Here is a 23,828-nt window from a genome sequence, read left to right as displayed (position 1 = left end):
CAGCCTGCTTCCCCACTCCACTGCCCAAGCGTTGAAGTCGCCTCCTATGATTACCGGTTTTCGGTCGATCAGTTTCTCCGTGAGTGCGTTTAGCATCCGAATAAACTGCTCCAGAGTCCATCTTGGAGGTGCGTAGCAGCTACACACGAAGATCCCGTTGATTTTGGAGATAACGAAACCTTCGCTTGAGCTGTCTACCACTTCTTGAATAGGGAATTTGACCATCACTTGGATAGCTGCAATCCCCGATGAATCCGCCACCCAGTTGCCGTTGTCAGGAGGGATCCGATACGGTTCAGCAATAATTGCCACGTCACACATTGCTTCTGTTGTCGACTGCCACAACAGTTGCTGTGCGGTGTCGCAATGATTGAGATTCAACTGGATGATCTCCATTAATCCCGGCCCGCCATCGCCTTCTTTGTACGCAGGGCATTGAAGCCACCCGTCATATGGTCGTTCCCGTCCTTAGGCTTGCAGAGCAGGCATCTTGGTTGCTTCGTGTAGTCCCTAGCAACGTGTCCTTTTCCACCACATTTCCTACATTGACCGGATCTGTCCGGGCCATTGCAGTTCAGCGCCTGGTGTCCAAACGCCAAACATTTGAAACATCGCTCCATCTGTTTGGTGACTCGTGGGGCGAATCTCAACGGGCACACCGACCATCCTACTTTTACCTTGCCCCCCTCCACCATTTGGTTGGCAGCCTCTGCTGGTAGTCGTATCGCTGCTACTTGTGTGCCACCGTACGCTCTCCTCAGTCGAACCGTCATTTGCACTTCCCCCAGCTTGCATTGTGAGACCAGTGCATCCCTCAGTTCGTCTTCCGTCGTGATCTCGTCCAGGTCTCTGCACTCGACCACTGCTTCCTGCGTTAGAGCTCTTACGTTACCGTCACTGCCCAATGAATTGGCAATGAGCTCCCGGAAGGCCGAGCTCCTGATCGTATAATCCTTCTTCAGCTCGAACAGCAACTCCCCCTTCTGGGTACGCCTAGTTCTCACCACATTCTCACCCAAGTCTTTTAGATTCGGGTTATCTCTCATCTTCTTCAGGATCGCTGCGTACGACGTTTTATCGCTCGCTTCTACGATCAGGGCATCACCTTTAACTCTCTCCCGAGGAGAACGACGTTTTCTTGTTTCTTCTGTTCCTTCCTCTTTTCCACATTCTCCTTCTGCTGCTTCCTCTTCTCCCGCTGGTTTTCCACGGTCTTCTACTCACAATCCTTGTCACTTTCCTTCAGAACGCTGTTAAATTCTTGCTCGTTCCGATTTTTTTTCGTTCCTTCCTTCTCTCCAGGCTAATTCCTTCCTCGTTTTTCCGTGCGAGTGGTTCAGGGGAATTTTGGGTGCCTGCTGTGTCTCAACTGCTGTATGCTCCGCCGCATCTTTCAGCACCTTTTCAGCTGCTTCGGCTTTCTTTTTCAGCGCGATCTGTTCGTGTTCGGCTGCTTTTACGGCGGACTTAATGCTTGTCACTAGAAGCTTGATCTTCGTGTGAACATTGTGCTTGTCCTTCACGAAGTCATAAAGCTCGTTGACTCGCTTCCGCACCTCCATCAGGTTGGACCTCCCGAATTGTAGCTCCTCCTGAGTAGCACTACTTTCCGATTTTTGGGTGGACACCCTATTCCCGGATCCTAGCTCCTGTTGGCCTGCCTGGTACTCAGCAGTCTTGGCCGTACTACTGGTACTCGCTACTGCTGCCTGCGACATCACTGGAGATCGCTGCAGCTTCCCACTCTTTGCGAAAACATTCGCCCCGCCTGCTCCTTCGTTGTTTATAGAATTTGTTTCCATGTTAAAAGGGTCCCCCCTCCGGGCCGTTATCTCTACCTGTTGTAGATAGTCGCCTCTTGTGATCCCATGGGTGCCTTTGTAAACAGTGAGGTCCATGCAAGGGTTGACTCCGGTGCCTTATAACACCGTGTTCAGAGCCGGATCGGCGTAAATCAGGAATGGTGCATCTGAACCTACTACCCACCGGTATAGGTGACAGGTTTTAAGCGTTACTGGAGGCCTGCCAGGTTGTTTATCGGGACGGAGGCAGACGAACCATTAGCCTGCTTGCCATTTCAAGAAGATGTCACTCTTTTTTACTCAGGAAACAGAATAGCTCGACTGTCAGCCCATATACGCCTAGTCCTATCCATAAACCGAGAATCGTCCAATGTCGTTTGCCGTGACCAGTATACCATAATCAGGATCTTACTGGTATGAATCCTGATGTACCGGTTGGCACTCCTCTTGGGCTTGTGTACTTTGAGCGGCGCACGGTCGCTGTGATAGGGCCTGCTTGCAGACACATGCAGCTTTTATAGAGGGATCAACAGAGCCCACTGTCAAACCCCACCACATCCTAGACAGGCCCCTAACTCGCAGTGGCCATGGGGAGGGTCGTCAAGCCCTTGGACAAAGTCCCTGCTGCCCCTTGTGTGTGTGTGTGTGTGTGTGTGTGTGTGTGTGTGTGTGTGTGTGTGTGTGTGTGTGTGTGTGTGTGTGTGTGTGTGTGTGTGTGTGTGTGTGTGTGTGTGTGTGTGTGTGTGTGTGTGTGTGTGCAAAACTACTCAAAAATGTCACTCATTTTCGAACTAATCCTCAACTGATTTGCTCACAACAAGTTGCATTCGACGCAGAATCCTGTCCCATTGTTTCCTATTTGAAATTGGCCAGATCGGACTATGGGATCGAAAGTTATGGTCAAAATACAAATTCATACGAAAAAATCGCGTAAAAAATGTCACTCATTTTTCGGGCACTTATCCTTAACCGATTTGCTCGCAACAAGCTGCATTCGACGCAGAATCCTGTCCCATTGTTTCCTATTTGAAATTGGCCAAATCGGACTATGGGATCGAAAGTTATGGCCAAAATACAAATTCATACGAAAAAATCGCGTAAAAAATGCCACTCATTTTTCGGGCACTTATCCTTAACCGATTTGCTCGCAACAAGTTGCATTCGACGTAGAATCCTGTCCCGTTGTTTCCTATTGAAAATTGGCCATATCGGACTATGGGATCGAAAATTTTACCATTTTTTGCCTTTCTCGTATACTAAGTATACGGTAAAGGCTATATGATCGTTCCAAAAACAAACTTTTTATAGAAGGCCCGGAGACCCATAGTGTTATATACCAATCGACTCAGTTCGACGAATTGAGGTGATGTCTGTGTGTGTGTGTGTATGTGTGTTTGCGCAAAACTACTCAAAAAATTGTCACTCATTTTTTGGGCACTTATCCTCAACCGATTTGTTTGCAACAAATTGCGTTTGGCGAGAATTTTTTTTATGCATATAAACAAATATGAAAAATAAGACCAATCCACATATTGGTGTTATTTTAGATTTTTCCAATCCTTTTGAACGAACGAGAAAGGCACCATCACCGCTAGGTGGATTAATCTGGGGTTTTTTCTTTTCATGGTGGTTACAATGGCAGTTGTGCCTTGCTATTAATCTACACTGCACCCCGCCCATATTTGCTTCTATGAGCTTCTATTCTATTCATCATCACACAGACGTTCCTAAGCGATGTTGCTCATGTGGTCACTGTTCGGGACGTGTTGATAAGAGAATAGTTTTGTAGAATAAGATCCCACCTTCATCATTATTATCACTTATCACTTTAAATGTAATACGATCACTAATAACCACGCCATATTTATCTTCTTCATATATTATCTTCATCACTTCACTGTTATCTTGATCATATCAGTACAATTATGTATAATTATTATTGTCACTAATATTATTTCTGTACATCCACTTGCTTTCTTACTTCACTTCAATTTTCGATTTAGCTATCTTTTCTCGCCGTTATCCGAAAATTACTTGTGTATTTAATATAGTTATATTTATTTATCATTTGTTTTTATAATTTGTGTAAATATTCAACGAAACTAAGGAATCACTTGTCATGGAAAAGGACAATTGCAGATTCCTTTACCGCGTGAGGATCTGTTCTGGACTGAGAGGATGCCGATGCACCTTCTGTGTTGCTTGCGCAAGCCGGCGCTTCTGTCATATCTGCATCTGTCATCATCGTCATTTTCAATCATGCGCGAGGGGTAAGAAGGCATGACAGTATGAGTCATGTATGCACCTCACAATTTGTATTCAAGCTGGAATGTTTTATGAATATCATACGAAATAACAATAAGTTACGTGAGCTGTAACATCAAGACACTCTTTATCAAGTGATAAAACCCGCAGTCTGAGCAGACTATATGTTTTAATGCAACCGTGTTTTATAAACATGAGATAGTAAAATTAAGAGTTTTTTCCACTAATGCTATGCAGTGTTGGTAAAAACTCAAAATCTCAAAACTCATGGATGATTCAAATCAAGCGTGAGTTGAAACGCACCCAACTCAACACCTAAAAACTCATGGATGAGTTGAATCATCCATTTGAATCATTGTAGGTTTTCTTTTGTTCTTCTTCGTTAAAAACAGTGAATTGACGTTTGTCGCATAAAATATTAAACACTCTTTTATGTATAAGCAATAAATTGCCCCCAATTTAATTTCAAATGCGTTTTTAAACCAAAATGATTTTTTGGCAAATGAGTGAAATGATGCGTTTTAGCATGACAAATTCAAGCGTGATGCATTCCTTTAAAATCGCAGACGATTTCGTTCGTACGGGAGCGCTCGTTGATTGAGATTTATGAGTGATTTTACCAACACTGATGCTATGTCAATGTTCTGTTTTCAATTTATGTTTTATGCCTTTAATCAGATTTACAAGTTTTGATGAATTATCAAGTTGATGAATTATGCAGATACACAAACATTCACATACACACACATAAGGGATTAATTTTAAATGTAAGTAAGGTGATACAAAGGGTGATACACATTTCCGCATTTATACAATTTAAAAAAGTTATTTTGATTTACCTTTTCATGAGTTTGTTTTAACTACTAACCACCACCGCTCAACTTTATATTAGTCGGATCACCACTGCTTTAAGGTACACTGGGGGAAGTGGAAAAGGAAAAATCGATAGTTCATGTGCAACTCATTGTCAAAGCAGTTTAAATGATCTAAATGCATTCAATCATTATGGGCTCTCAAAAACAGTCCATTTTGAACCAACTGTGCGGTAATTCATACCATTTTAGTCGCTTGAAATTTATAAAAATAGATTTGAAATTTGGGAGTTATTTTTCCACTTAACCCAGTGAAATGGGGTAAGTGGAAAACCCAAGTTATCTTGACCTTCAATTGTGATCAGTAGTGATATATCATTAAAATCGAGACGGTAATTTAGTATCTTTTGTTGAATAATTTCGTTGGATTTAAGGAATAGGTCCCCAAGGAATTCTTGTAATAGGGGAGAGGTGGTTGTGCCTTCTAAAACACTAAGTGTACGTAAAATCAGTATGTTCGCCCCAAAGATGAACTTTTTTGAGGTAGAATGAGACTTACAGTGCTATAAACTTATCAACTCAGTTTAACGAATTGAGATGATGTCCGTATGTGCGTGTTTGTATGCACAAAACACGTACAAAATATTCACCTATTTCATGCATTTGTCCTTAACCGATTTGTTCGCAACAAATTGCATTCAACGGCGAAACTTGTTATGAATATAAAGGAATATGTATTATGGAATATATTTACCTATCAGTGCTATTTTTATCTTTCTCATACATTTTTTTTCATATGTAAAACATGTGAAAGGCATCAACACCGATAGGTGGATTAATCAGGCGTTTTCTTATGTATATTAGTCCAATCACCACTGAAATCACAATGATAACAAAGAAGGAACATATTAAGATTCACAGCTATCGAAATAAACACTGGAGGGAAGGAAAAATTTGCGTGATAAGAACATTATTCACTCCCCCCGCGGTGTTTGATATCAGGGGTAAATGTAAAATTTTGAAATTATTTGCTTTCATGGTACAAACCACTACAAATTGAATGTGATTAGTTTAATTGTATTATAATGGTCACATGTAGTGCAAAATCACAAGAAAACGGAACAATTTATGCAAGTAAGAATTAATTTGATGAATGCAAAAATTAACTTCTCGCAAAACCTAAAATGACAGCTCCTGCGTAAACTGTGTTAGTGTATGTATAACACAGATTTTAACATAGTATTAGTGTGAACATATACTTTATACTTAATATACTTTAATTTTTGCACAATGTTATGGTATGGTAAAAACTGTAAAGCCTGTACAATTGAAATTTTTCGAGTTGATTTTTACACTTACCCCCTTTTTCCACTTCCCCCAGTGTACCTTACTTGATGTGATTAGGGTCTTGATACACATCGTTGTCTCGTCATCGTTGGTATTTTCGAAGCCATTCACAATTATCGGTATTGAAGAAATGAAACAAAACAAAATTTGTATTAGTGGAAGTTATTTCATTAGCTATGATGGTTTGTTGGCTTATTAGTTAATTGTTATTCGGGACGTCATATGTGTGACTTACGATAGGTGTCATGTGATGCATTGTTTAGAATAATTTATTTATCCAACGATTTTTTCCTAAATGTTGGTTCAGGTTAATTTCTATTTATATAAGTTTGTTTGTAAGTGATGTGTTTGGTCGTTGTATGCTTGAGTCGGCTTTAGCTATTTTTGATAAGCCCCCTTCATTTTTAGTATTTGATCAGTGCATGATTTGTAACATGGTCCCTGATTTATGATTAAGTATGTCTTTGTAACAGCATAGCTGGGCCTTTCGATGACAATATCGAAATACAATAATTTTTCCTCAATGTGGTCCACGTTGTGTTGTAACTGATTTAGCAAAAATAATCGTGCACCCCAGTTCACAACTCATTTTAAACATTAACCCAACTCACAATAATTCCAAGGACCGGTTGCATTCTGGAAGAAGTCGGCAAGTTTTGATATCAGCTGACGTGTTTCCTTTAAGCTATATCGTGTAGGACAATTTAAAAAAGTTTATATAACTCTAGAGAAATTAAGTTGTGGAATAAGGTGTTTGAAAATTTGTATCAGCTGATTACCGCCTTTGGCAGTATACAGTTATAACACAATAGGAGGCTAAGTAGAACTGACTGACTATTAAAAGGCTCTTTATTCAATAAATTCAGTCGAATTATACTTAACCTCCCTTAGCTTCGATCCGCGACCGGTAGCACGCGCCCTGTTGGTCATTGAGGAAACCGTATAGGAGAGTACGAACTTTCAATGTAATTTCCAAATTTACACAACTTTATTCCATCCAATTAAGCCCCTGTTCGTACAATCCTACAAGCATAGAATTACATTCTCCCGAAGCAAAACCTTGCCGATGAACCATTCTGCATTACTCAATCACCATAGAGCCATTGAAGATCATGATGAAAGATGTTTATAACAAATTACATTGACTGAAATTCAATGATCCATGAAACTGACTGCAACACAGAAAGATCCCCACCGTATGTGTCTTCTGGAGAATTATAATCCATAGCCCAAGGGAAAATCGAATTTTTATTTTTGATGCCAAATGTCTTAGAAATGCATGTAACGTTTAGATCTGGTCTGCCGTAATCTGAAAAAGTGACGTATCCGCCATTTTTACAACATACATGTTTTCCATTTTTCTGTTAAAGAGTACTACTCGTTATATTTTGATGTTGATATACGATGATATATGTATATTTACGATATATTTTGATGTTGATATTCCTCTCGATACCAAAAGTGATATTTATAATGCTCTCGTATCTTTAACAAATTTAATGGTCGAAGCCAAAGGCATCGCAATTCCTAAATGTGAAATTAAATTCAACTCCATTATTATTGACGACGATTTTCACTTGTCATAAGAGTTAATACAATCCCATTGAATTCCACCACTTAATTGTATCTTGACAGATACGTATTTCGACTTGGAAACACATAGCAGAAAAGAAACCAAAATATGTAAAATCTCGAAGAGATTAATAAATTATCTTTTTTATCAGGAAATACTTAAAAACCACTCATATTTTATTCCACATTGCTAATGCGAATGAATGACGTTCGCAAAAGTGTCAACAATAGAAATCTTTGCTTCACATCCCGAGCATAACCGGGTACACATTTTTATATTCTTGATTAGCATGCATCTTTTAAAAGGCTCCATCCCACTCTTGGATGTTTCCGTCTTGAACCGCTCCGACGAGGAAGCGATAGTTTTAATTTTACAAACTGGTTGAGCTGTAGATCTTCAAGTTTTTTTTTCGGTTGACTTAAGTACTAGAATTCACTTAAACAGTAGTTTGTAGACATAGGGGGGGACTGTTTCCATTCCCACCTCACTATAACAAATTTATCTCATCTTGAAACAAAGAAATAAAGCACCATTTTCATCGGCCCTTTTTACTTACCACGCATGTAAGTAAAAAGAGCCGATGATACTGGGCTTTTTTTTCCTGATGAAAAAGTCACAAAAATGAAAAGCTATCGAACTGATTTTAATTCAAATCGAACTGATTTTTATTCAACTTGTTTTTTCTTTCTGTAAGGCACAAGTTTTAGAAAGTGTAATCTTGACAGACGAAAATTCCGTTAATTTTATAGCCAATACAATCTTCCGGTATTCATCTTAGTGTGAAATAAATATGAAATAAAAGGAGATCTTACTCTTCCATTCACCCTCTTATTTATACATTAACCCATTTGTAAATTGACATTCTAGACATCTAAACATATTTCAGATTGAACAATCAATCGGATTTCTTTCCATTTCAAAAGTTTGATTTATAAAAATGGGAATATTGTGCTTGAGAAATTATTAAATGGAAAAATTCACGAATCTAACAACTCTAATTAGAGTCATTATCATACGTCGTGCAGTAGGCTTCGAATATTTTTCTCAAATACATTGAATACTCATGAATACATTCCCTACCCCATGAATCATTCCCTAATAAATTGGGTTTCGTAATGTTTGTAAAGAACTGACGTATAATTATGACCAGCTGATTTTGTTCAGTACCAATACACTATGTACTCTAATTGGGGCTCATATAAGGAAATCATTGGAACAGATATATACGAATCACCTCATTGCTCATTTATATATATGCATCTAACGAGTTGCCAATTCATCTTTACAGAGGTGTTCTTAAAGACAAAAAAACTACTTTGAAGCAGAAAGGTGTTCGATTGGGTGCTCAAACTTAGATCTTTAACGCGTTCAGCCGTGGAACATCTCAGTTGATTTTCATCGTGCGATAGCGACGGTCGGTTCCTTGGTCTAAAGATTAAACTCTTCATTTCGATCGATAGTCGAGTGCGTTTCGCGTTCAAACCAACTCTGCCATTGGATTTTCTCAATTGAATACGAACAAGTAACCAACATGGCATTGAAATTCAACGAGAAAAACCATCCCTACATCGATCTCGGTTCAGGGTTCCAGATTTACCTGCAAGACGAATGCTGCAGGCACGGTGCCGAAATGGAAGCCAGGGCACGCACATTTATTAACGAATCGCCGCAGTCGGTGGCCCGAGGCATGGCAGAACTGCGCAAGTTGATAGCGGCCGATCCGGATATCAACTTGCCGGTCGAGAGCGACTGGTATCTGAACCTTTATCTGCGAGCCGGATTCTACGACCCGCAGAAGGCACTGGCCATCGTGCAGGCCAATTCAAGGCAGAAAGCGAAAACTCCGGAATATTTTGCGCCGATTAAGAGCCTGCGGCATGTGTACGAGGAGGGTGTCGTGTGGATGCTACCAGAACGGGACGACGATGGGGCGGTGGTGATTATAGCGGAATCAGGAAGTGAGATGGGATAGTTTTATCTATTCTATTTTTTTTTTTCGTTTATTTGGGTGCTATGCACGTCAGAAGAAAACTGGATTGATCCTAACAGGTTTGAGTGAGGAAATGATAAACTAATGGCACATGCTATTTTAAATTTGATAGCTAGACAGACAGACTGAAATCGTTCGATAGATATTACAATAATTATCTAATAATTTGCATACGCTCGTTCTTTAAAGTTTTTGAGTTAACTCTCCCATATTAAATTGTAGGCGGTGCAAACCCTTGTCGGTCAAAAAATATCTAATCGCGAGGAATAGGGTAAAGTGCCCAATAGTGGACCCCCAACCAATAGTGGACCCTCCAGCCATTTTCGCATTATTACAGTACAATGTAAACATTTTGCTATGAAATTCTATCGGGAGAACCTACCTTACACTCCTATGATTTGACTTCATGCATTGGAAATGTTATGGAAAGTAAAATTAGATGTTTTTTTACAATTCTATGAAAAATAAACACGAGAGTGTCTATCATAGGAATATTTTGGGGGGTCCATAATAGGAAAGAAGAACGTCCCGAAACGGAACATAAAAATCAAATGAAGTGTCGACTATAGGGAAAGCAAATTCCTATTATGGACCCCCGGAGGGTCTACTATAGGGCGAATTCAGTCGGACTTTAAAATGTTAGTTTCAACGAATAACGTCGAGTATTTGAGTGTTTTATGTATGTATCGTAAAGCTTGCAGAGCTTGATATTAGATATCACGCAAAATTAATATTTTGAAAATTTCCACTCCTTATACCAGAAAGAGCAAAATTTCGCTACTAGGGGGTCCACTATTGGGCATTTTACCCTATTTTACCTCCGCTGGTTTTATCTTCTTTTTTTACGGTTCTGCGATCTTACCTGAAATTTTTTACTCAATAACCACTTCTATGAACACATCCACAGCAATTGATGAGCTTTTTATATTTATACGGAGTAAAGAATTCTTTCTTATTTTAATTACATTTAAATAGTTCAATCAAAGTTGATTGCTCATTTTCCTGGTATTATACCATGCTACATGGACATTAATTTACAATGTTCTGAAAACTCAGATGTGAATATGTACATTATGTGGAAGATTATGAGTTGAAAAATGTATTGGGGGTAACTACTTCCCGAGTAACACACATGTTGTAGGGCAGTTACGGTAACTCAAATGCGACCAAATTTGGTCACATTTAAGTTGCTGCAACCAAATCCACGCGAGTTGTGTTACTAGGGTTTTCTTCGATGGGACTCGAATCCATGACCCTCAGTTTTTTTATATAGATTTTCTTATCTGAATCCCATATAGATGAAATAAAATGTTTTAAAGTAACATTTAGCCTATTTTAGGGGATATTAGGGATATTAGGGCCTACCAAAAAAATTAATTCAAGGATTTTTTTTTCTTTTTTATTTTAGATTTTTTCAGACATTTGAAGAAAATGTTTTTTAGATACACAAAAAGAATTATTTCGAATTATTTTGGGATATTTTTTTAAATATAGCAGAATTGCTAAAACTGAAATTTTATTGAATTGATCGAACGAAGAAATGTGGGACACATTTTGCATTTTGCCTGTGTGTGTACAAATGAGCATAAAAATTACCTCAATCGATTAGCTCACAAAAGAAAGAGTATTTAGCGGAGGATCTTCTTCCAGTGTTTCTCTTGAAAAAATTAGCCTAATACGTCAACGCGTTCAAAACTTATGTTCAAAATACTAAAATTTCATATAGTGTATAGGACAAACACATTTTTGGCACTTATACTCATCCGATTTGCTCGCAATAAGTTTTATACGTCGGGGATTTTAGCATTGAATGCAAATAAACGTAAATGGTGGGACATACCCACCTATTACTGCTCTTTTTGACTTTTCTTATAAGAAATTACATTGAATTAGACATTTTTTCAAACAGCTCTAACTTGGAAATGTGCAAATATGTGCAAACTTTCTCGACGCCTCCCTGAAAGGTCTGATGTTTCTTACGTGGTTCATGTAAAGTAGCGGCGACAAAAGACTTTTTTCATGGTCAAAAATTCTTTGAAAATTCGATCGATTTTTATTATGTAATTTCATGAGAGGAACTATTGTAAACTTCTTAAAGAATTGTTCCGGAAATATGTTGGGGACTTTCTTCGGGAATTTCTTCAGTTCTACGAACGGATATTCGTTTCTTTTAAATGTTCCTTTAAAACATTTGTCGGAGATGTTCAAAAGGATTTTTTTTAGAAATTCGTTCGGAAATACAGTTGATGAAAAAGTATAAAACTGCTCAAACATAGTAGCAAAAAAACCGCTACTATAAGTGTCAAACCGATGTTGTTGATGCAACCAATCATGTTGTAGTGTACATGATAGACAACATATGCCAAATTAAGTTTATTGAAGCAAAATAATTTTGAATGCCAAAATAATTTTGAATGCCAAAATAATTTTAATGATTACAGCGCGACTAGCGTTTTAGAACTTATGATGTACTGGAAATACATTAGCAAAATGTTACGGATTTCTTTGAAATCCTTGGGATTTTTTTTGGAAATTCATTCTTAAATTTATTTACGAAAACTTTAGAAAACACAATAAGGAATTGTTCTGGATAAATATTCCTACGAAAATTCCTTTAGAGATTCCTTCGGAAATTCCGTTATGAATTTCTTTGGAAATTTTAATAAATTCCTTCAGGAATTTCGCTGGAAATGATTTCTGGAATTCCCCCCTCTAGGATTTCATTCTGGAATTCTTATCGCAATTACTTCATTAAATCCTTCAAGAATTCCTCCAAAATTTTTTTTAGGAATTTCTCCAGGAATTCGTCCAAGTTTTCCCCAGGAAATTCTTTTTTCCGGGAATTCCTTCAGGTACTTCTCCAGGAATTCCTTCAGGAATTTCTCCGCGATTTTTTTCGCCGAATCGTCCAGGAAATCATTCCGGATTTCACTCGGAATTTACTCCAGAATTTCATTCGGAAATTAATTTGAGAGTTTCTCCAGGATATCTTCCAAGTGTTCTTCCAGGAATTTCTTCAGAACAAACTCCCGGGAATTCATCCGGTAATTTCTTCAGCAATTCATCTGGGAATACTTTAAAGATTCCATCTGGGAATTTCTCCATTAGTTCCTCCAGGTATTCTTCCTGGAATTCCTTCAGATAGTTCTCCGGAAATTCCTTCAGGAACTTCTCAAATAATTATTCTAAGATTTCCTTGTGGGAATTCCTCCGGAAGTGTTTGTGGGAGTTCTCCTGGGAACTCCTCCAGGAGTTTCTCCAAGAGTTCCTCCGGGAATCCCTCCAGGAACTTCACAGGTAATTCCTGGAGGATACACCCAGGTTCTTTTTACACGGTTTGGTTTTAGTCGTTTAAGACCTTCATCGTCAATTAAACAATGAGTTAACCCCACGAAAAAAATCACAAAAAATCAAAGAAAATTCAGGTGGTATTTAAAAAGCTGTGAAAGTTCGGGTTGACCGAGAAATTAATAAATTCCAACCGTGTAAAAAAAACCTGGGTGTATTTGGCAGGAATTTCACGGGAAATGGGATTTCGGAAGATCCTCAAGAAATTCAACTCCGGGAATTCCAGCGGCTGTTCCTCTGAAAAATCCTCCGGGAGTTCCACCAGTATTACCGCCGGAAATTTATTTTCGAGAACATTATATAGAAAAAATCACCACGCCGATTCACGCCGCCGCTGCCGCCGACCAAAATTTTGACAAACGCCGCAGCCGCTGATTTTCGGACCGGCGCACACCTCTAGATGTAACTAGACTGAGCACGCGCAGTTTGAAGTTTGTATGAAAATTACTAGGGTATCTGTTCCTATATCAATAACAATAAGGCAATGCGCATATGAAATGCATTGATTTCTCACCCAATAATCAAGAGACATGGGAATAATTATGCTCGGCTCATGTAATTTTTAATTAAACACAATTTGGTAACTTCAAAAATGAAATTTCATCACATTATAGAAGTATTTAGCTAAAAAACATCATTACCGCCATGCACCTATTTCAATAACATTCAAAAACAGTTAATCCTATGCCTGTACCTATATCAATAATACTGTTTCCAACATAAAATACGCACACTATTACATGTGTGTATACGTAACGATATGATTGCAGTGATGCCGAATTCTTCAATATTTTGTATTTGAGTTGAAATATAATTACAAAATTGCTGTTTTTGTTGCAGTTTTCCATCTTATCAGTTCAATTTTGTGTTTGTCATAATTTATCTTTTCGATATAATTTATTTTACAAACATAAGAGTTGAATTTCACAATGAAAGTTCATTCAAGCATTTTTTAAATAAAAATGTTGGTCGGCAACCCTTGCAGATACTGCCAGCCATGTAAACAGTTTGAAATACGGACAAGGATAATTGAGACGTTGTTCGAAAGAAACCTATATCAAACTATAGGAAATCGCGTTGGTTTTTAAAATATAATTATATTCATAGTGAAAATGTGATGTGCTTTATGTGCTGTGAAGTGAATTTTGAAGGGATAGAATTGTTTTAGCCTGAAATTGAGTGGAAAACAACGGCGTGAAAACAGATGAATCTGCTAGTAGCAATCGAGCAGTGCATCAAATCATCAGTTCAAAGGTAGGAAAATGCAAATAAAAGTGCTTTCTAATTTTATCTTTTAATAATTTGATTCTTGTGAATTAAAAGATTACTCAAACAAAATCTTGAAAAATATTCCAAACATTCAAGAATGTGTTCCATCCATTATTGTGTACATACGATGTGAGAAATTGTAAATAAATTGATTTTTTATGTGGTTTATCGACGGTTGGGATTAATATACGGGCTGTTATTAATATGGGAACAGATACCCTATGAAAACAGTCGCTTTTGTGGAAAACCGTTCCGCAACGTTGCTTATTAAGCTCTAAAAATATATGACTACGTTGCCAACATAGAACATTTTGTAATGAAACTGATCGTCTTTGTTGCGAAACGATTATATGCTTGCAAGATAAGTTATTAGGGAAATACTGAATCGTGCTGAATTCAATTTAACACGTAAAAGATAAACATCAATATCAATAATGATCATTTTTGTTTCCTTTATAACTTTGCTTACAAAAGTCAGATCGCTTCGCAACAACAACTGTCCTTAGAAAATATTCTATGAAATCGTCGTGTCGATTACACTTGAATTGTTAATGGGTCGCAACACGGAACAGTTTTTCACTTATGTGGCAATTTCTAAAGTTATTTCCATACAAACTTCAAACTGCGCGTGCTCAGTCTAGTTATATCCAAATAAGCTAAAAATTTAGGAATATTAATAAAACAGCAAATGTCATCGTTTAAGTATAGAGGAAAAAAGTCAAAATTTGACTAACTGTAGTGTGCACCCTACGAAGAAGCGGACATGTCAGGGCTTGCTGCTCACCGATTGATACACTGTGGGAAACACGCGAAAAAAAGCTTCTTAAACCACACATTGCCCCTTTTCTCTCAGTGAATTGTTTTTTGGGGTTATATGAACGAGGCGAGGATGCACAATAAACATGTTGCATTTGAGAAACATGATCACCACGAAAACCATCGACATAGGTAGAGATATGGAGATACAGAACATCGAGATAGAGAGTCGATTGTATAAACCATTTTGCTGTGGTTTTCCAAACGCACTTTGTGGATCTTATAAGTCATTTTCCGGCGGTCTTCCAGGCGCACCTTTCAAACTTTCAATCATTTTCGTGTGATCTTTTAAAAACACCTTGTGGTTTTCCAACTTATTTTCTGGCGGTCTTACAGGCGCGCCTTGTGGCCTTCCAAAATACAAAACCATTTTCCGCCTCTTTTTCGGACGCACCTTGAGGATTTCCAAATCACAAACCATTGTCTGGCAGTCCTCCAGATGCGCCATGCGGGTTTCCAAATAACAAATAATTTCCCAGTGGTCTTCCTGACGCACTTTGATATTATTCGAACCACAAACCATTTTCCGACGCTTTTTCAGACGCGCCTTGCAGCAATCCAAACTTCTTCTTCTTCTTCTTATTGGCATAACATCCCCACACTGGAACAGAGCCGCCTCACAGCTTAGTGTTCATTAAGCATTTCCACAGTTATTAACTGCGAGGTTTCTAAGCCAAGTTACCATTTCTGCATTCGTATATCATGAGGCTAACACGATGATACTTTTATGCCCAGGGAAGTCGAGACAATTTCCAATCCAAAAATTGCCTAGACTGGCACCGGGAATCGAACCCAGCCACCCTCAGCATGGTCTTGCTTTGTAGCCGCGCGTCTTACCGCACGGCTAAGGAGGGCCCAGCAATCCAAACTATAAACCATTGTTCCTTGTCTTTCAAATGCATGTGATATTCCAAATTATTTTCCGGTGGCATCCAGATGCGCCTTATGGTTTTCCAAACCACAAAACAATTTTCCAGTGATCTCCTGGTCGTGCCTTATAATTATACAAATTACAAATCATTTCTGGCGGTCTTCCAGACGCGCCTTATGACTTTTCAAACTATAAACAATTTTGTTGTGGTCTTTTCAATCGCACTTTATGGTTTTCCAAATTATTTTCCGTCAGTCTTCCAGACGTATGGTTTTCCAAAACCATTTCCGGCGCTCTTCCGGACGCGCCTTATTGTTTTTCAAACCTCAAACCATTTCCAGGCGCTCATTGTGGTTTTCCAAACCACAAACCATTTCCCGGCTGTCTACCCCAGACGGGCCTTGTAATTATTCGAACCACACACCACTTTCCGGTGGTCTCCAGAGGCGCCTTCTGGTTCTCCAAACCACAAAACATTTCCGGCGATCCAGACGCGCCTTGTGGTTTTCCAAATCACAAACAATTTTCTGGGGGTCTTCCAAACACGTCTTTCCAAACCACAAACCATTTTACGGCGGTCTTCCAGACTCACCTTCTTCTTTCTGGTTTGGGTGGTGCTTTTCTTTTGCGCACGCACCCACCTAACTGGACCGGCATCGCAAGCCATATGTCCAACCTATTTCTATTTATACTCCGTGGAGTTTACAAATCGTGATCTGCTTTATCGACATTTTTTTTACATTCGCGAAGTCGAAGCAAATTCTGCTCTTCACTCCAATGGGAAACCCCATTGCTATCTGTCAGAGTTTGAGTGAAACATGGCCGCCATCTCCTCCTCTCTGTTGCTCTACTGTAAAAACCCATAAAGAACTGTCATTGTTTGTGTGAAGAATTTTGCTTCGACTTCGCGAATTCTTATTTGAAAATCTGTCATTATAAGACTTGTGTTTTTCTTTTTTACATCCGTAGACTGTGCTTTCTTTTATAGTCATGTTGGGGGTGGGAATCGAACCGAAAATTTTTGCCATAACTTATAAGGTTTTTTTTCTTTACGTATAACCTGGCAGGATCGCCAAAATATGTGGCAGCAAATGGCAGGAACAAAAAAGAGTTAGCAGCGGCTCACTGTACAGGAATGTGTACGCCACAGAAATCTGACAAGAAGAGGAAAAGTCATGGCTTGCTGATCACCGACTGATAAATGATTTTCGCGCGAAAGACCCATTCATTCTTTGGGAAACCAATTCGGGTCCATTTGGAATCAATTCTCGCTACCCACCACATTTGAATTCGCTTTAGACGAAGATACATTTGGCTGACGATTTCACATTTGCTGCCCGTATCAAACCGCAAACTCATTTAAAATCAACTTGAGAACTATGACAATTGGCATGAGTGAACGAATGAATGTAAAAATGATCCTAAAAATGAGTTTTCTCCTTACGAGGGATACGTCTACTGTTAATTCATTTACTTACAAACAATTCGTGCCATTTTATTTAATATCAAATTCAAATGTGCGTGTTACTGCCATATGATGTAATTTGTTTTCTTTAATTCCATGCATTACCGATCTTTCTGTTTTTTATTCCTTGGGGAAAACATGTGTTGTCAATAGCTTTCGATCGCTATGGCTAATTGAATTGTCATTACCTACCTAGTTGGCTACACCTATGCCTGGCGTAAAATAGAGCTACATAATCGTCAGTCTTAGGCGATGTTCCTCCAGTTTCCCCGAACTTTTAGGGTCTCTGGTTCTCTGTTGAATATTGTTTTCGCTATTCTTTCTTCCGACATTCGCATTAAGTGACCAACCCACTGAAGTCTGCCGTATTTTATACGGGTCACAATATTTCTTCTTTGTATACTTGATATAGTTCATGATTCATTATTCCCATTTTTTAAATGCGCCCTCGAGTGCAATGTTGAACAATAAATTCAAAAGTGCATCACCCTGCTTCAATCCGTCTAAGATCACAAACGAGGTTGACACTTCGTCTGCAATCCGAATACTTGATTTCGAACTCATCCAGCGTTGCACGTATTAGTCTAATCAGTTTCGCCAGAAAACCATGTTCGGACATTATCTGCCACAGCTCATTTATTTTCACTGAATCGTAAGCTTTGAAATCAATGAACAGATGATGAGTCTGCAAGTTGTACTCCCGGAATTTATCTAGGATCATTTGCAGGCTAAACATCTGATCCGTCTCAAGCGGTCTTAGTCTGTTAAACATGATACGCGACAGAATTTGTTACGCCCAGTTCAGAAGGGTGATCCTTGAATTATACTGGGAGTTATTGTTGCGCTCATCTATTTTAAACTATTGCGACGGACTTACCCTCGCAGGCGTGATTTCAAAAATAAACGTTAGGATAGCAGCAGGGTTAAAAGAAAGGGCGAATTTTCACGCACCAAACAAAAAGAAATAAAAATGATTAAATACCATAATGATAAAATAAAAAAAAAAATGCTCTAACATTTTACAAAAAAGGCAAAAAATAATCATTTTATCAAATATTACAAAATTTAATAAAGTATCAATATCAAAACAAAGTGAAGTAAAACTGATTTCAAATTCGAATACAGCTAAGCATTTACACAGCGTTCGACTTTTCGCATGATAAGTTTGTTAGGAATGTGCTTTGTTTCCGTCTATCCATAATTTCCGGAATGAACCACATCGTGACTGGATGCCTTGTAATCATTCAAATTCACCTCAATACATGTTAAATTTCATATTTCCTATTTGATTTAAGACATCCGATAATTATAGTACATACCAAACATGCAATAACACGTACCGATCTTCGCGGTCAACGCGATGATGGCGGAATAGGTCGATGACATACTGACGAATTCCTCTTGCTGATATTTTGCTTTACGAGTGCTTGGACACGCTCCGCTCAGCATGTTATCGCCCATAGTTAGACGATCTTATCAGCATTGCATCCCCTAAATGGGATATTGCCACCTCGCAGCTTAGCTTTTATCAGGTACCTGCACAGTTATTAACTTATGGTTTTAAAGTTATGTATTATCCATTTGACATTCGTACATCATGCTATGTAGTCAACACAGATTTTAGACCTGGCCGGGAATCGAACCAGGCCCCGTAAGGCAAAATCTGTTGCCTTCAAATTTGGATGGATTTTTTTTAAGTTCGATTCTCTGAACAGAGATATAATTCATCATTTGAGCAGTATGACCAGAATGGTTTCATGATATTAAATCCTCACACTTTACGAATAGTCATGTTTTGTCTGACGACTGGCATTATGTTCTTTAAACGGTTTCTCCTCGGTATTAGATTTTGCCCCTGACGGTGATCTTGCTCTGATAATGATAAGAGAAAAATATTGTCTACTCATGACGGGTAACGATTTTTAGGCTGTTTAACGCAACCGTAGTTTGTTTTATAATAGAAAACTATTATTACAAAAAATCACACATTAGTTAAAAACTTGTTAGGATCATTCCCAAGACAGTTTAGAACGTTAAGCATTAAAATCTTCCTTCAAACCAAAACAGAGCGATGGAACACCTCTAAGGTGACGGTAGATCAGCTAAATTCGGCCGTCAGTGCCCTGGTTGGAGTTCTGACCCTCAGCGAAGAGGCTCAACTGCACGGTATCAAGCTGATATTCGACATGGACGGTTTGGCCATGTCCCACATCATGCAGTGCACGCCGAAATCCACTGCCATCATGCTGAATCTGATGGAGAACTGTTCCACGGTCCGGACGGTCAACGTGCACACCATCAACACCGGAATGGTGTACAATATGCTCTACTCGGTCATAAAGCCGCTCCAGTCGAAACGGATGCGCGAAATAATGGTGATGCATACCCGAAACCTCTCGTCGCTGAACAAATACATCAATCCGAAGATTCTGCCGCCACGGCTCGGTGGAACATCGAAGGCGCCGATCTGCGATGGACCGCTGTTTGCCGAACTGATGATGTGCTACGACGAGTGGCTCTCCACAAGTGAGTAGGGGTGATACTGCGACGACTTCGAGAAGGGTGTAACCTTGAGTTTTGTGAATGATTTTTTTCTTCGGTCGCTCATCTCCGAAGTTCGGGGTTAATTATCGAGGAAGATACCAACGGGGTATTGAACGATGACTTTCGATACTTTGCGCTGCTCACGCAGCATCGGACGCAAATGTGCGAAATGCTACCGATGCATGAAGGTAAACATCACTAGTGTTTGGTATTTGTTTTCCGTATGGATGTGTGTTAAAAATAATCTGTGAAATGAAATTGAGAGATCATGCATTTTGATTATGTGGTGTTTTGCGGTTGGATAATTTACCCAAAAATAATCGTCGACCAATTTTACAAACAGGTGAGATAGATGAGTTGGTACAAATTCGTATGAAATTAGGAGTAGTTACTATTTTCTTAAAATATACTAGCGGACGTTCAGCCAAGCAGTACTTGATAAAGAAACTATAACTCACTGAAAATGATATAGCTCAAAAACACATTTCTAATTTTGTCTAATGCTCTTCGCTAATTTTGATCAAAATCCATTACGATTCAAGCGGCGCTAAACTTATTTCGAACTTATATACAAAAATGAAGGAAGGCAGAGTGGAATTCAGCATCTTGATGCTTTGCCATTCGCGACCTAGGGCTAACGTATTCTTGATGGTGTAGACAATAAAAAATACTTTAGTCATTTTTTGTTTCTCTTGAACCAAGAATCTTAGACGTTTTTATTGCGAATTTGAAAGCGGTTTTCAAACAGGTTTTCTCTTCTGGGCATGGGGTTATATCTTCTCCCTAATCACGCTGAAGTTCATTAACTTAAGCCGTGATGTGGTTTGCTATACAACACATGTGGTTTGCGTCAACACATGAACAGTATTTTAAAACTATAAAGATGACTAATATCCGGCAATCGATTTGATTGCGTTTTGCGCTTTCATGTTTCACTAAGTTTAGATGTTTTATTTTAAGGGGAATTAAATGCGTTGACGGAGGAGAACTCCCTGTAATTCATGTGTTAACGAACATAAGCGTGTATAATACCAATGTCTTATACTTATTTTCGTTTTCTTTCAGCTTTGCTTCCATTTGGATACACGCGAAAAAGTAGCATCAGTTCCTAATTAATTCGACGGTCTAGGTTTGTCTAGTTTTTATTTCTTAATTAATAATACGCAAGTGTAATAAATTTGTTGAAGGTTAAAATTCGATTTGCTTGCATCTGCAACATATCACAATCCAGTCCATAGCCTTCGACAATTTGCTCCAAGAAACCAAACTGTACTAATAGCCATAGGTGCGAATCAGTATTTCTCCCAAGCATTTTACGATGCTTGGATATAAAAATGATTACACATACTGCACAGTGAACAGCAATCTGCAAAACAACGAACCTCGATTATGGGGCAGCAAAACTTACTCTTCATAAAGAATTATAAATTTTTCATATAAATTCATGAAAATTGTAAATAAAATAAGGGAAATTGGTTCGTTTTTCATCTCACTGAACATATATTCATCTCATCGCAAAACAATGAAATACAGCACCAATTTTGTCGCTTCTTCTTGCTAACATGCATGCTGACTGTTGAAAAAATAACAAAAATAAGAAAACAAATCAAATAAATATTCATTGCTTTTGAGCTATGAGATGCCGAACAATTGCCTTAATGAGATGGAAGAAATTACTGTATTTGAAATTTTTATTAAAGAGTTTAAAATTTTCATAAACATTTCTTTTTTCAATTTTACGATAATAAAAAACTTTCGTAATTTTCAAACCAAAATTGCGAAAAAAAATCAAATTTTTTATAGACAAAATACGATATTTCTGTAAATAAATCAAATGTAACAATAATAAAAATAGTTTCAACTTGCACCAAATGGATTTTTTTCCAACATTATAAAAATTAAAAGAAATTACCATGTACAATGATTTTTGCTATTAATTTTATTGAAATTCAATTTTTGGAAAATTCAGCAGTAAATTATTGATACCGTGGGCGACCGAAATCCGTCCACTTCGTGAGATATCAATAAATTATAGAGGGTTTGAGGGAATTAATTTATAAATCATTTATCTTATCCTTATACTAGACCGTAAGCTTTCTGGCCATTGAAATGAAAAGTAGGCTCAGAAAATAAAATAACACAATCGCCATTCAGCAAACGCGAAGTTTCAGGTGACATTTGTTCGCTTATTGGACATAATTGTACCGAAAGTGACTGTGTTTGAATTGCAAATCGCAATTAACAGAGTAACAACAACTTCATAACAATCCAAGGGATCGCTTCTCAAGGTGCGTAATTAACTATTTACAGCGGTAGTCATATCAATCAGTCTGCTTTAATTTGAATATTTAGTTGGCAAATAGCTGTACGGATTATGATCCTATGATTCAAAATCCGTCCACAGTGAACGGATTTCGATTCAGGAAGTGTTGATATTTTGTTCGTAACTTTATCATGTTTTTCGTTGTTATCAATGCAACACAGTGGAGCACATAAAAATAGAGGCCCTCGCGCACCTGTATAAACGAAAGTTATTTTTGCATTCGATTTGTTTTTTTTAGAAACTTTTTCATTTACTGAATATACCTACGTGTACGGATTTTGATACATCTCGGTAGTTTTGTTTTTTTAAAGACAAATTCATATTTATCAATTAAAACATTTTGATTATCACTTGTCGTTAGACGAGTTTGTACAATCCCAATTAATTCCACCACTTAATTGTACCTTGACAGATACGTATTTCGACCTCACAGTAAGGTCGTCTTTAGTGTCTCATACTTGACTCGACTAAGTCGAAGTCAAGTACGAGACACTGAAGACGACCTTACTGTTGAGGTCGAAATATGTATCTGTCAAGGTACAATTAAGTGGTGGAATTAAATGGGATTGTACAAACTCGTCTAACGACAAGTGAAGACATTCCACTAAAAAGCTCAAAATAATTTTCTTAACATTTTGATTATGTTTTTTAAAAAAATGTTTATTCTATAGCAATGTTGAGCACTAAAATTTTAACAACACTTTAATGCCGTGAATCGCATAGTTGTCCCATATGAATAAGAAAGATGGGACAGATATGCGTTTCACGGTAATATAGGTTTTAGGAAAACATTTTATGGAAATATTCGATTGTTTATAGAAATTCTATATTAAGAAATTTCTTCCACTCTGATTCATGAGACAATTTTCAAATATTCGATGGAAGATCTCTTATTTATCATGGTGCATTTTTATTTCACTCATTTTGCATCAACCAGACAATAACAAAGCGACTAACGAAACCAACACTAGACGCACGGTAACCTTGATGCAGCGGAAGAATACCACTAAAGATTGCCTACTGGCAATGGTATAGTGTACAACACATTGGGGAACGACTAGAGTAGACCAGATAAGCGACCAGACCACTATATACGTGCGATCGTTAGCAAGTACCGCTCCAGAGTGTAAAATTAAGACGTTTTAGTCAAGTGTAACCAAAAAGATTAATGCAATAGTCAGGGTGGTCACATGAACTGCCGTAAAATTAATATGAGACTTGTTTAGTAGTGAACTGGACTGCATAAGTGCGGGCGGCTGACGAATTGATTGGAATAATAAGAATTCATATTCGTGACGTGTACATATGTACAATAGTTTATAAAAATGACAATCATAGAAAACTAGCAGAACGTACCCTGCGTTTTCTTCGTAATGCCAATTTATAAGTTTTTTACGACACCG

General features: G+C 38.1%; 1 protein-coding gene across 2 annotated transcripts in view; it reads left to right on the top strand.

The window, feature by feature from the left end:
• The window catches only part of LOC134226997 (alpha-tocopherol transfer protein-like), a 52,029-nt gene extending 30,733 nt beyond the window's left edge, over positions 1 to 21,296 (top strand). The window contains exons 1-3 of one of the 2 annotated variants that reach the window (XM_062708159.1): positions 9,188 to 9,757; positions 19,626 to 20,084; positions 21,168 to 21,296. In XM_062708159.1, coding sequence (XP_062564143.1) covers positions 9,331 to 9,757; positions 19,626 to 20,084; positions 21,168 to 21,214 — 933 coding nt within the window. In that variant the 5' untranslated portion in view covers positions 9,188 to 9,330 and the 3' untranslated portion in view covers positions 21,215 to 21,296. Of the gene's footprint in view, positions 1 to 9,187; positions 9,758 to 19,625; positions 20,085 to 21,167 lie in introns of those variants that run through there. The other variant, XM_062708158.1, reaches the window with a different exon arrangement.
• Positions 21,297 to 23,828: the final 2,532 nt, after the last annotated feature.

Source organism: Armigeres subalbatus, chromosome 3 (assembly GCF_024139115.2).
Source record: "Armigeres subalbatus isolate Guangzhou_Male chromosome 3, GZ_Asu_2, whole genome shotgun sequence".
Classification (NCBI taxonomy): Eukaryota; Metazoa; Arthropoda; class Insecta; order Diptera; family Culicidae; genus Armigeres; species Armigeres subalbatus.
The sequence above is the reverse complement of the archived record's forward strand: the minus strand, read 5'-3'. Positions and strand labels throughout refer to the sequence as shown.